The sequence below is a fragment of the Henckelia pumila genome, chromosome 4 (assembly GCF_033568475.1).
Source record: "Henckelia pumila isolate YLH828 chromosome 4, ASM3356847v2, whole genome shotgun sequence".
Lineage (NCBI taxonomy): Eukaryota > Viridiplantae > Streptophyta > Magnoliopsida > Lamiales > Gesneriaceae > Henckelia > Henckelia pumila.
The window spans coordinates 13,285,480-13,296,976 of record NC_133123.1 but is presented as its reverse complement, the minus strand read 5'-3'; the positions used below and the strand labels follow the sequence as shown (position 1 = coordinate 13,296,976).

At 36.5% G+C, this 11,497-nt stretch overlaps 3 protein-coding genes across 5 annotated transcripts; 1 reads left to right on the top strand and 2 right to left on the bottom strand.

Annotated features, from left to right (window-relative positions):
• Nucleotides 1-721: 721 nt before the first annotated feature.
• Nucleotides 722-5,164, top strand: LOC140865115 (CMP-sialic acid transporter 1). 3 transcript variants are annotated; one of them, XM_073269629.1, is made up of 9 exons: nucleotides 722-868; nucleotides 998-1,081; nucleotides 1,500-1,714; nucleotides 1,836-1,914; nucleotides 2,216-2,385; nucleotides 3,191-3,377; nucleotides 3,932-4,009; nucleotides 4,136-4,288; nucleotides 4,698-5,164. In XM_073269629.1, the coding sequence occupies exons 1-8, from the start codon at nucleotides 818-820 to the stop codon at nucleotides 4,277-4,279; spliced, it is 1,008 nt and encodes a 335-aa protein (XP_073125730.1). In that variant the 5' UTR covers nucleotides 722-817; the 3' UTR covers nucleotides 4,280-4,288; nucleotides 4,698-5,164. The 3 variants fall into 3 exon arrangements, with proteins under 3 accessions (XP_073125730.1, XP_073125729.1, XP_073125731.1); XM_073269628.1 differs by lacking the exon at nucleotides 4,698-5,164 and having other exon boundaries at nucleotides 4,136-4,555; XM_073269630.1 differs by lacking the exons at nucleotides 3,932-4,009; nucleotides 4,698-5,164 and having other exon boundaries at nucleotides 4,136-4,555.
• Nucleotides 5,165-6,803: 1,639 nt separating this feature from the next.
• LOC140860506 (uncharacterized) lies at nucleotides 6,804-7,554 on the bottom strand. The gene is made up of 2 exons (XM_073263514.1): nucleotides 7,309-7,554; nucleotides 6,804-7,205 (listed from the first exon to the last, which is right to left on the bottom strand). Exons 1-2 carry the CDS (start codon nucleotides 7,552-7,554, stop codon nucleotides 6,804-6,806), a joined length of 648 nt encoding a protein of 215 aa, XP_073119615.1.
• Nucleotides 7,555-9,155: 1,601 nt separating this feature from the next.
• On the bottom strand, nucleotides 9,156-11,275 carry LOC140866082 (uncharacterized). Its single transcript, XM_073270957.1, has 5 exons — nucleotides 10,967-11,275; nucleotides 10,437-10,548; nucleotides 10,168-10,260; nucleotides 9,835-10,035; nucleotides 9,156-9,625 (listed from the first exon to the last, which is right to left on the bottom strand). The coding sequence occupies exons 1-5, from the start codon at nucleotides 11,251-11,253 to the stop codon at nucleotides 9,395-9,397; spliced, it is 924 nt and encodes a 307-aa protein (XP_073127058.1). The 5' UTR covers nucleotides 11,254-11,275; the 3' UTR covers nucleotides 9,156-9,394.
• Nucleotides 11,276-11,497: the final 222 nt, after the last annotated feature.

Sequence of the window (11,497 nt, the reverse complement as noted above, 5' to 3'; positions counted from 1 at the left end):
CGTTAATTTTATAAAAAATAAAGGGTATATGGGTAATTTCCAGTGAAATGGGGAGCTCAAACTAATAAAAAACTTGTTCAGGGATTACAAACTTATAATTGACTGACTAGGGACTGAAAAATATAAAATGTTTGGTTTTGGGGATTTATTCCAAATTTACCGTAGGTCTAACCATGGTAAAAAACCACGATCAAAAGTTAAAATAATTTTTTTTAAAAAAATAAATATTGACACATGTCTCGATTTTTGGATGGATTAGGGCCAACAACGAACTGGTAAGGTCGATGCCACCCGCAGGGTAGTACCCTGCGGGTGACGTGACGGATCATGATTGGGTAAATCAGTGGATCCCAGGTGAAACCCACTGATTTTAACCAATCATGATCCGCCACGTCACCCGCAGGGTACTACCCTGCGGGTAGCATATACTAAACCCATCGAACTCTCTTCGTTTAAGTACCCTGCGGGTAGCATGTACTAAACCCATCGAACTATCTTCGTTTAGGTTTAGTACATGTCACCCGCTGGTGACATGGCAGATCATGATTGGTTTTAATCAGTGGGTCCCACGTGGGATTCACTGATTTTATCTAATTATAATCCGTCACGTCACCCGCAGGATAGTACCCTGCAGGTGGCATCGACCTTATTTAAAAATAAATCCGGAAAAGAAATGTATAATTTGCATAAATGGGGGGCTACCTTTCGGAAAAAGTTAAAGTAGAGGGGCTGAAGTATAATTTTCCCACTCAAGCATTCTGATTTTCCAGTGTAGTAATTATACGGTTCAGTGCGATGTGCAGACCGTGAGGCGGAGATGCAGTGGTACGTCGTCGCTTCGGTTCTTACGATTCTTACGAGTTCTCAGGTTTCTCCTCACTTCGAATCCGCTACTCATAATTTTTAAGCAGAGGTGTTTGTGTGAAAATATGTGATCGATTCTATTCAATTTATGATCTTTGGAGTAAAGGGCGTTGATTTTATTTCGTTTTGGTAGGGAATTCTGACGACATTGTCACAGAGTAATGGGGGATATAAATATGATTATGCCACAGTGCCATTTCTTGCTGAAGTTTTCAAGGTACTTTACTAATTCCTATGATTTGGTTTCGTATAATTACATATTTATCACTCGAAACTGACATGTTTCTTTAATTATTTTTTAATCCTGTTTTCTTGGTTCCAGCCCACATATGGTTAAACTAATTCATGATCTTTGATAAATATGACCCCTTTTTATACCTCTTTTAACGTAGTTAGGATTAAAGCTTTGGTTTTTTTTTTTTCCGAATTCAGATAGAACTCATGTACTTTTTTGTTGAAAAAGGTGAGCCATTGTATTCAAACAAGAATCTTAGATCAAGAATCAGATATCTTTTAATAAAATACATGAGCTAAGAGGCAGTGTTTGATGGATTGATTTTTGCACAATGTGTTTTTTAATGATGTAAAATTGCATCAACTTTGTTTTCCACTAATTTTCCTTCATTGAATCACAGCTTATTGTATCTACTGTACTACTGTGGAGGGAATGCCAGAGTTCACCTCCTCCTAAAATGACCACAGAATGGAAGAGTGTCCGATTATACCCCATCCCATCAATTATATACCTGATTCACAATAATGTTCAGTTTGCTACATTGACTTATGTTGATACCTCCACATATCAAATAATGGGCAATTTAAAGATTGTGACTACTGGAATTCTATTCAGGTGATGCATATGTTCATTTTCGTTCATTATAATTGTTCATACAAAATTTTTTACTCGGGACTTTATGAACCTGATTTTATTTGAGAACAATTATGGAATATTTTTTCTGTTTTTGTTCTAGACTGTTTTTGAAGAGGAAGCTTTCCAATTTGCAGTGGATGGCGATTGGCCTATTGGCTATCGGAACGACCACAAGTCAGGTGCTGCAGTGATCTTTTCAGTAACTCTTTCAGTCTTTTGATTTTATATCTTGTGGTTCTATGTCAGTTATTTAGGTATGAAAAAATAACCAGTGTAAGATTTGTTGGCAACCTTTACGAAGGCCATCATCAGACTATGAGTTTGCTCCTTATGCACATTTGTACTCACTCTTAAGATGGACCAGAGACATGTGCAATTTTATAAAGATTCTAGCAAATCATTTATGATACGCTCTTGGTACAGTTTCTGGTTTAAATATTATTATTTGAACATATTATTACTCATTTTATGTTGATGCAGGTAAAGGGCTGCGGAGAAGCTTCTTGTGCTTCTCTCTTTTCGTCACCGATTCAGGGCTATTTGTTGGGCCTATTATCTGCTTGCCTTTCAGCATTGGCTGGTGTCTACACAGAATTTTTGATGAAGAAGAACAACGATAGCTTATACTGGCAAAATATGCAACTATATACGTGAGTCTTCTTCTGCAATGTTATTCCATCACCTCTGCCCTTTCTTATATTACTTGAGTACACTGTAAATTCGCTTATACGCTGCGAGCATGTAATTTTATCCATACGCTCATTTAAATACTGTTGGGGATTAACAATTGCCACATTTATCCCGCATGGCTATTCGTATGATACAGCAAGCGAAAAGTAGCACCCTGTTGCATGGTTAGAAGATTTGAACTACATTGTTACCATCATTTATAATTTTTGAGTATGATGGCAGAACACACAATTGTATCTATTCTATCTTATTAAAGATGTGGGGTTGACTGGTGGGAAGATTTAAGTGGGTAGGCTTGGTCAAATTTTCATTCGCAAATGCGAATTTGACCTTCTGCTGTGTAATTCTTTACACTGCAGAAGGTCAAATTTGCAAATGAAAATTTGACCGAGCCTATATATCTAAACCCTTGATTGGAGTGTGGTATGACCAACCAAAATGCCATTTTCTTTTTGTCCACTGATAACTACTAATTTACGAAAATGTCGTGTTTATAAAATTAATTAATTTATTTATTTACAAAAAAACATCAGTTTTCAAAATTGTTCTCTACATTTTTCTTTGGCTTTTTGCTAAAAAAAACTGCATAAGCATGCAATATGTGCATCCGAACACTAGTATATGTGAATTCATATATGCACCAGTGAATATCATGAGGTGGAACAAGACTAGAATAATGCTCTTTGTGTAGGCCAGCTATTAGATTAGCATGATTAATTTGGAATAACTTAATAAGCACTGTGATGATTATGGTTTTACTTTTAGATTTGGTGCAATATTCAACATGGCAAGGCTCATTTTGGATGATTTCAGAAGTGGATTTGAGAAAGGACCTTGGTGGCAACGCCTTTTCAATGGATACGACATCACAACTTGGTTGGTGGTTTTAAATCTCGGTTCTACTGGGCTTTTAGTTTCGTGGTTAATGAAGTATGCGGACAATATTGTGAAGGTGAGGTATCTCACACTTTATTTTGTTGTCTAATTTCTCTTTTGATGAATTCTAATTTTAGTATCCGCTTACCTATAATGTGTATGCATCTTTGCTTCAATGCAAAGGTTTGGAAAAAAAAATACTGTTCCCCAAAAAAGGGAATATATTAAACGTGTGTGTCCGTGTGAGAGCATGCCAATGTTACCAACAAAATTTTAACCATTTGATTGACGGAAGGATCACCTCAGGCAAATTTTTGAAACGTTTAGGAATAAATTGGGTACGCCAAAACATTTGGGACCAAATCCGGGAGAGGGGTCAAACATATGAGATTAATCCATTAAACACCTTTGAACCATGCTGGAGATATGTTCCAAGTACTTGCAGGGCATTTGTGCTGACATTATGTAACTTGCGTTGTTGGTAAATGCATGTTTTTGTCATGTAAGGTTCCTGATTTCATACCATTTCTATGGTTTTACTGGAATCAATTCTCAATAACTATTCGTATTAACTACTCTACGGCAATATATTTTCAAGTATTTCTTTTATTAAAAAAAATATTTCAACAGGTGTACTCTACATCCATGGCCATGTTGCTAACTATGGTACTATCTGTGTTCCTTTTCAACTTCAAGCCAACAGTTCAGGTAGCTTTTTTTTTTTTTTTTTCTCTTTTGCAAAACGTGGAATAGTCATTTTCTATTTTAGATGTTCTCCCCCTTCGATATGTCCCTTACTTTTTTGCTGGTGTGTATTTTGTTATGCACATGCAGCTCTATCTGGGAATTATGATCTGCATGATGTCATTGCACATGTATTTTGCTCCTCCGAGCATGCTTGTTGATTTGCCTTTGACAACAAAACCAGCACCTCAAAGTCTAGTTGAAGTTTCTGTTGATCGTTCTACAGATTCCTGATCGACTTTGGTAAGTCGAGTTTTTCCATTAGTTGAAAAGGTGGGAGATGTATGATCACAAGCATCGAAAGGGCCACGAATTCTATCAGGAGTAGGTTAGAGATTTTGTTAGGACACAATATGAGTGAAACTTACTTTGTAAAAAATATTCGGTTAAGTTCAAAATTTGCTGCTGAGAAAATATTATGTTGAAATTGGAGTAGTTCTTCAATAGTTTCCTTTATACTTTTGAATTTGTTACAACGATTCTTTCATAATTTTAAATCTGTGTAAACTATTGGATTCATTTAATACCTTAACCATGTCATCTGTTGGCAATTTAACAAATGTGCTATATTAAATACATTTCATTCTGCATAGCACAGTCACGCAAAGCATTTCGTCTATATAATTTCTTGTGTACTTTCTGCTTCCTCAAGGTAATCCTTGCCTGATACTGATAGTAATTGCGAGCCGCACGGAACAAACGTAGTTTCACATTGATCTCAACAGTTCGGCTATTTATGCAAAGATAACTTGTTATTCATTGGAAGAGAACGTCGATTTTTTTTCAATCGCTGTCTTTTACCGGCAATTGAAGTAATCGCCGATGATACCAGCAAGCCTGCCGACAGTCTAGCCCTGGTCTTAATCTTCTTCATTTGGAAATACAAGTTACATAGCCACATTTGCTGCATTATTGATGGCTCTCACCCAGAATCGTGTGGTTGTTCATTGTTTCACTCAATTATTCAGACAAACATATGTCAAGTCCAATGACCAGATAATATTTGGATTCTTGTACTGCTCGCTGGATAAATTTGTGGACGACATAGTAATGGGGACAAGTAAGTATTTAATATACGTAGCTTGTATTAGATCTTTCAGCCATTAAATTTCTGATTCATTTTCCTTTTTTTAATTAATCAAAGGAATTTCTTGGTTCATAGAAATTGACGAAGTTACCATAAGCTGTCATTGTTACTATCTACGAATCAAATCAAAATATTCCACTTTTCTTGAAACGCTCGAGTAAAATTATCCTTCGCCAGAGTACATGAATTCATTTCAACTTCCTTGGTATTGTTAATGTCTAATATAAAAATAGGTATGTATAAATATTAATAAGTTAATTCCAAGTTGGCCATCATTGGTGGAGTAACTGATGTAAGTCGTATGATTTCAGCTACGATCAATTTGGCTGTATCGAGTATATGTGTAAACAAGGTTAATGAGACGTCTGTCGGGTATTACCTTCATCTTAATTCTAATAAAATTGAAGTACTTTAGATCATGTTTGATTCTAGGAATTTCGAGGGTAATGTTTTCGAGGTATGTTTAATTAATTCTAAATTCAGAAGAATTTTGTAAAAGGAAATTTAAGGTATAAAAAACATATAATTTAAAAAAAGGAAATTAAAGGATATTCTATATTTAAATATGGTAGTCTCTTGGCCATAAAGCTATGTAGTTTCTTGCTGGGTCGGTCACCACATTTTGTAAGCATATGTTTAAAATTTAAATACGGCGCATCACCATGTTGCATAGGGAAACAGCTATTAGAGGCAACGAAGAGCTTACATTAAAATTTTCATCAAAAAATAAAAATCAAAATCAAAATTTAATTCCTATCACCTACCTTTTCACAATGCTCCTTCCCCCCTATAAATACCACCCAAAAATTTCCTAACCGATACCATAAAAAAATTTAGAGAGAATTTCAGTTACTTGAGAGGGAAACCAAAAAAAAAAAAAATGAGTCGAGGAATGCTTGAATCCATTTCAAGATTGCTAACCAAAAATCTAGTCGCCACCGGCACCGCCGCTTCCACCTGCACCTCCTCCGCTGGTGATGGTGCCAACGGGGGGCCGCTAACGAGAGAGATTAATGGGTTCCAAATGCCACTGCACTACCCGAGGTACACTCGGGCCGAGTACGAGTTCATGCCCGAGTGGAAACTCGACTGTCTTTTATTGGAATACGGTTTGCGGGTGAGCGGAGACGTTGATCAGAAGAGGAAGTTCGCAATGGGAGCTTTCTTGTGGAATTCTTGAATTTCATTTGTAAGATATATCATATATGCTAGCTAGTCATGTGCCGACCAACGTACACGAGTTTTTTTTTTTTTTGGTTTGGAGGAAATTTTATTTGGTATTGTATTTGATGTTTTCCTAGTTTATTTATTTTTAATGCGAGTTAGTAGTAAAAAGGATTGTTGTTGCTATATATAACATTGTCATTTTCAATTGTCATGCATGTTATTGGCATTTTTTTTTTTTTATTTGCTTATGATCATGTAGCCGAAAGATGTATCGTAGGCATAGTAAATTGTAACTTCATTTGCCTATGTCACGAACATTTGTCAGAGACGTGAGTTGTTCAATCGTCATTCAGATCACCAAATTATAGCATAGTCATAGTTTTCAAAACTTAGAGAGCCTGATTTGTAAGTCAAATATATATAAAAACAAGTCGCGCGTGTGAATTAACAAATATCATTTTAACTTTATGTACATTACAAATAATTAATTAATTACATAAAAATTCAACCCCTCCCACGAAACACATCTAAATACATATCGGAGTACTTATCATTTATACTTGCTTCTACCGGAGCCGCCTGCAGCTTCCGATGATGCCTGTTATTACAGAACTGAATGGTCGAATAAATCCCCGCGAACGCGACAACGAATTCAAATGCGAACTTGGTTGCATTAACAAGAAAACTCGAGACCCTATTCACATGATCATCAGCTTTCTCCTCCATCATTAATAGTTTCTGATCTTGGATATTCCAATGTTGAAGAAACGTGATGAGGTCTTCAAGAACCTCCAGCTTCCTCTCCCTCTCCGAGCATCGGCTTATCCTGTTCGTCAGATGCATTCTACTTTCTTCCAGACGGGATAGAGCTTCGTCTCTTTTCCTCTTTTGGCTCCATTTCCCCGCCTGCGTAGCATTTTCAATCCATTGAATATTCAAGAAAGATGAATTCTGGACACAAGCTAGCTAGCTAGCCATTACATAAAGTATATATAAAATGATTCATTACCTGTATGGAGACGAGAATAGCATGAAAATCCTGAACACAATCCCTGATACCAATCATATGCTGCTTCTCCCTCTCATCCAAGAAAGTGTTATTGTTTGCCACCACGCAATACCGCCCATGATTCGAGCAATGGCAGCAGAAACCGAACCCATCTTCGTCGATGATCTCGCTGATTTTGCCAAACAAATCCCTACTTTTATCCGTCAGGATTTGCAGCTGATTGCTGCTGCTCACGTTTGCCTCCATTCTATATTATTAGACCAAACACTTGTCCCAATATCCCATATATCGATCATTTTTATTCTATATATTTATATATATTACTTTGGGATGATTTTTTCCTTAAAAATTTATTTTTTATTTGTTCGGGTTCTATTTTCTTGGGTTTTCTCACGACCATTTACTTCTTTATCAGCAGGGGACAATTGAATTGATCTATCCCCTGCAGGCAGCCTTTTTTTCTTTTTGAAAACGAAAAATTGCAACCAAGAATTTAACTTATTCTGCTTTTCCTTTAATTTCATGTGGTGTTACTTCAAAACCAAGTTTTGTTTGCAAGTGAGATCATTCAATGCCTACAAACTTAGCTGTTTCATGTCCCACTTTACGCTATTATCACACTTTGTTTACGAATGAATACAATATATATTTGTGTTGTGACACGACTTAGGGAGGGGGCGAGATCATTTCCATCACAAATTTTAAAAATACTTTGTTTATATATAATATATATTTTTATAGGGTCTTAATCATATATATCATACTCATTTCTATTGAATCTTCATCTTCTTTCTGACTTGGTGTCCTTGCTGCACGATATTTAAACATAAACGCAATAAAAACTCGAAGAGTAGGTCAATGTGATCAGATATCTTGATTTATATTCGTGAGACGAGTCAATAATGAAATTAATACTTTTGACATAAAATAATACTTTTTCATAAGTTGGATCGAGTCGTCAGATATGACATTTATCTTGTAAAATTAACCCGCGAAACGGTTTCATGAATGTCATGTGAAAATGGAAATTAACCTTTCGGAGTGGGATAGATTTTTTAAAAAAAAAAATTTATATATATGCATATCATCCATTACTATTTTTAGAGCCAACTGAAATGCTTATATTGGAAACATACGTGAATATATATTACATTAAAATTACATTTTGGATGATCTATATTATATTATTATTTAGTGTGATTTTCTCTCTATATATTCATGGCTTTCTAAGGACAACTCGCTGTTGAGGCCCATTTATTCCGAGTAAATGATGGTAGCTTGATTCTATAAATCGTGGCCCATCAAATTTGTTGGATCTCCTCCGATTTTAGGAGGCCCAATTCGTTGTACTTGGTATAAACATTAGAAACCCATTGCCAGACGGGACGAAATCCTCTTCTACACTTGGTGCTACAAATTGTGCTACACTTTGCTAAAAACAAACTCGTTTGCATAAATTATTAAAAATTAAATTTATTAAACAACATGGATGAACAAAATATAATTAATCATTGATAAAATATTCGATTCACCTATTTTTTTCAATTAAAATAGGCAATAAATTGTGTCCCAAGCACGATAAATGAGTAAAACAATTTTATTGATGTTTTTTTAATTGAAAAAATAGTGAATCGAATATTTTATCAATGATTAATTATATTTTGTTCATCCATATTGTTTAATGAATTTAATTTTTAATAATTTGTGCAAACGGGATTGTTTTTAGCAAAGTGTAGCACGATTTGTAGCACTAAGTGTAGCAGAGGATTTCGTCCCTAGCCAGACAGCCGAAGCTCAATAAACATGAAAAACAGCATAAAACACGTGATTCTTTGATTGTATTCGTCTGTGATGTAAATAGGTTTCAGTATAAATCAAAGATTATAACGATTGAAATGTAATGAGTTTAGCAAGAATCAGTTGAACACAATGCTTATACATGAAAATAAATGCTAAAAATGAATATTTAATGGAACTAATACAGCAGAAAAATTGGATCACAAGCTTCAGAAGCATACGGATTCGAGGTTGGCGACCATTTCGGTTTTTCAACAGAGAGACAATACTACGAATATGTCTTCATTCTTCAGCACCATGGCCACGAAGCATCTGTCCAAGTGCAGCGGCGAATGTTCTCTGTTATAGGCACTTGATCAAATGCTCGTCCTGGTTCTCGAACATTGCTTGCTTGGTCACCTCCAAACGCCTGACAACACCGTATAGTTTCATCCCGCAACAACGCTTCTTCCTTGTATGCCGGATTTTGGTATCTTGGATGTTGAATCAAGGGAACACTTTTCCACCAAAGTTTAAGAGCCTAGAACAGCCCAGGAAGTCAAATAACCCGTTCATTCGACACTATAAAATGAGTAACTCAAACTATATAATTATTTGGTTCAAAAAAAAAAAACACAAGCATCCTTCTCAAAAAGCATTCTTTTTCCTAATTATGTGGCTGCTTGGGCATCATATTGCTATCATCCAGTTAAATACCAATGTTAAACTGAAGCTAATTATAATACTTACATGCCAATATATCCATAGTGCAACTTTATGGGGCATCAGCCAGAAAAACCATGTATGATCCCCTGACATAGAGGGGGTCACTCTCTTGGCAGTCAACGAAGCGGTGAAGTAGTTGCCCAGCTCGGGGTGTTGGGCTGAGATTACTACATGCAAATTGTCCCCAGGTTCATTTGCTTTCATGCTCCAGTTCCCAAGCATGTCCTATTGTAGTTAGCAGTAATATATACACCAGGTGAAACATGTCAACAGAGAAAAACTACCCAACACTCAAAAATTCAGTATGGACTCAGGCGAGCAACCGTTGATTGAGAAAATAAATTAACCACCACCAACCATGAAAGGGCTGACATGAAGAGATTTTGCCACCAAATCCGAGCTTGGATTGAACAAAAATGATACTCTTTCACCCCATGGTGTATTAGTAACCTGATGCAACACAATAATATCATTTCAGAAACTAGCTAATTCCAGATAATTCCAGATAAATGATTAAAAGCCACAGACGCCCTTCATTTTTCTATTGGAGTGGACAAATTCTCTCTTTTTTTTAGTTCTTTTTCGGGGGCAGGGGGTTGGGCTTGGGATGGGGGACTACAACTCACCTCAGCAATGCATTTCCTCAGAGTCTTCTTGGAAGCTTCGAAATCGTAACAATAGTACAAACTCAACGGGTTTTGCTCATATCCCACGCTGGGAGGTATTGTCAACAGAAAACTGGGGAATCGATTAAATTAATCATCAATCCAGTTCAATTTCAACCAGTAACACAAACTAAATGTCTATTCAAGAAAAGCAAGTAGGTTAATAATAAAAATGATCCATATTGATTCAGTCCAATCAGAAGTTCCAAAATACCCCACAGAACATTTCAATAGATCAGTCTCCAAGTCAATGAACTTCACTTTATATATAATTTGCCCATGGTGTCAAGAATTGCATGGCTAGATTCATCCATTGGTCAATACCCCACATAACCACTTGAAAATTAGTAAATGCTTATATATATTCAAAACAATTTCACTGTAAAGGAATGATTTTTTTTATTTTTGGATGCAATGAACAGTTTATATATATATATGAAGGATAAAATGATAGATCGCAACATGATAAGTAGAAATCAAGTGAAACTCACACTGGCCCGTTGGTGTTGGCGACACGGCGGGCCTCATCAGCAGAAAGATGGTTGGGCGGCGCGTGGGAAGCACCGTCGAGGTCAAAGAGAGCATAGCGAACCGGGTAGCTGAAAGAGTGGTGAACAGGGCGACGACGCTCGTGCCAGACGGTGCCTTGGTAGAGGAAGACAGAATCTGCGGCGGCGCGTGTGCGGTGGAGAAGATAGCGGAAGGGGAGGAGCAGTGAGAGGATAAGAGAGGTGAAAGTGGTGGAGACGATGGAAATGAGCAGGTAAACCAGCTCCATACTTTGGCTTTGGCGTGGGAAACATGCTATTTACGGGAAAGTCTATGCTGGCCAAAGGGTTGTGCCCTCTTCCATTCACTGTGCGACACATGTCAACCTCCTTTTAAATGAATTATAATGCAAATCGTGTATATTTTTTAAATAAATAAATAGATTTCCTTAACCATGGTTAGCTTGGGTTAGACCTAACTTTTGATTTCTCATTTATAGCGCTCACAGCTCATCTCCCTTCCTCCCGCTTCAC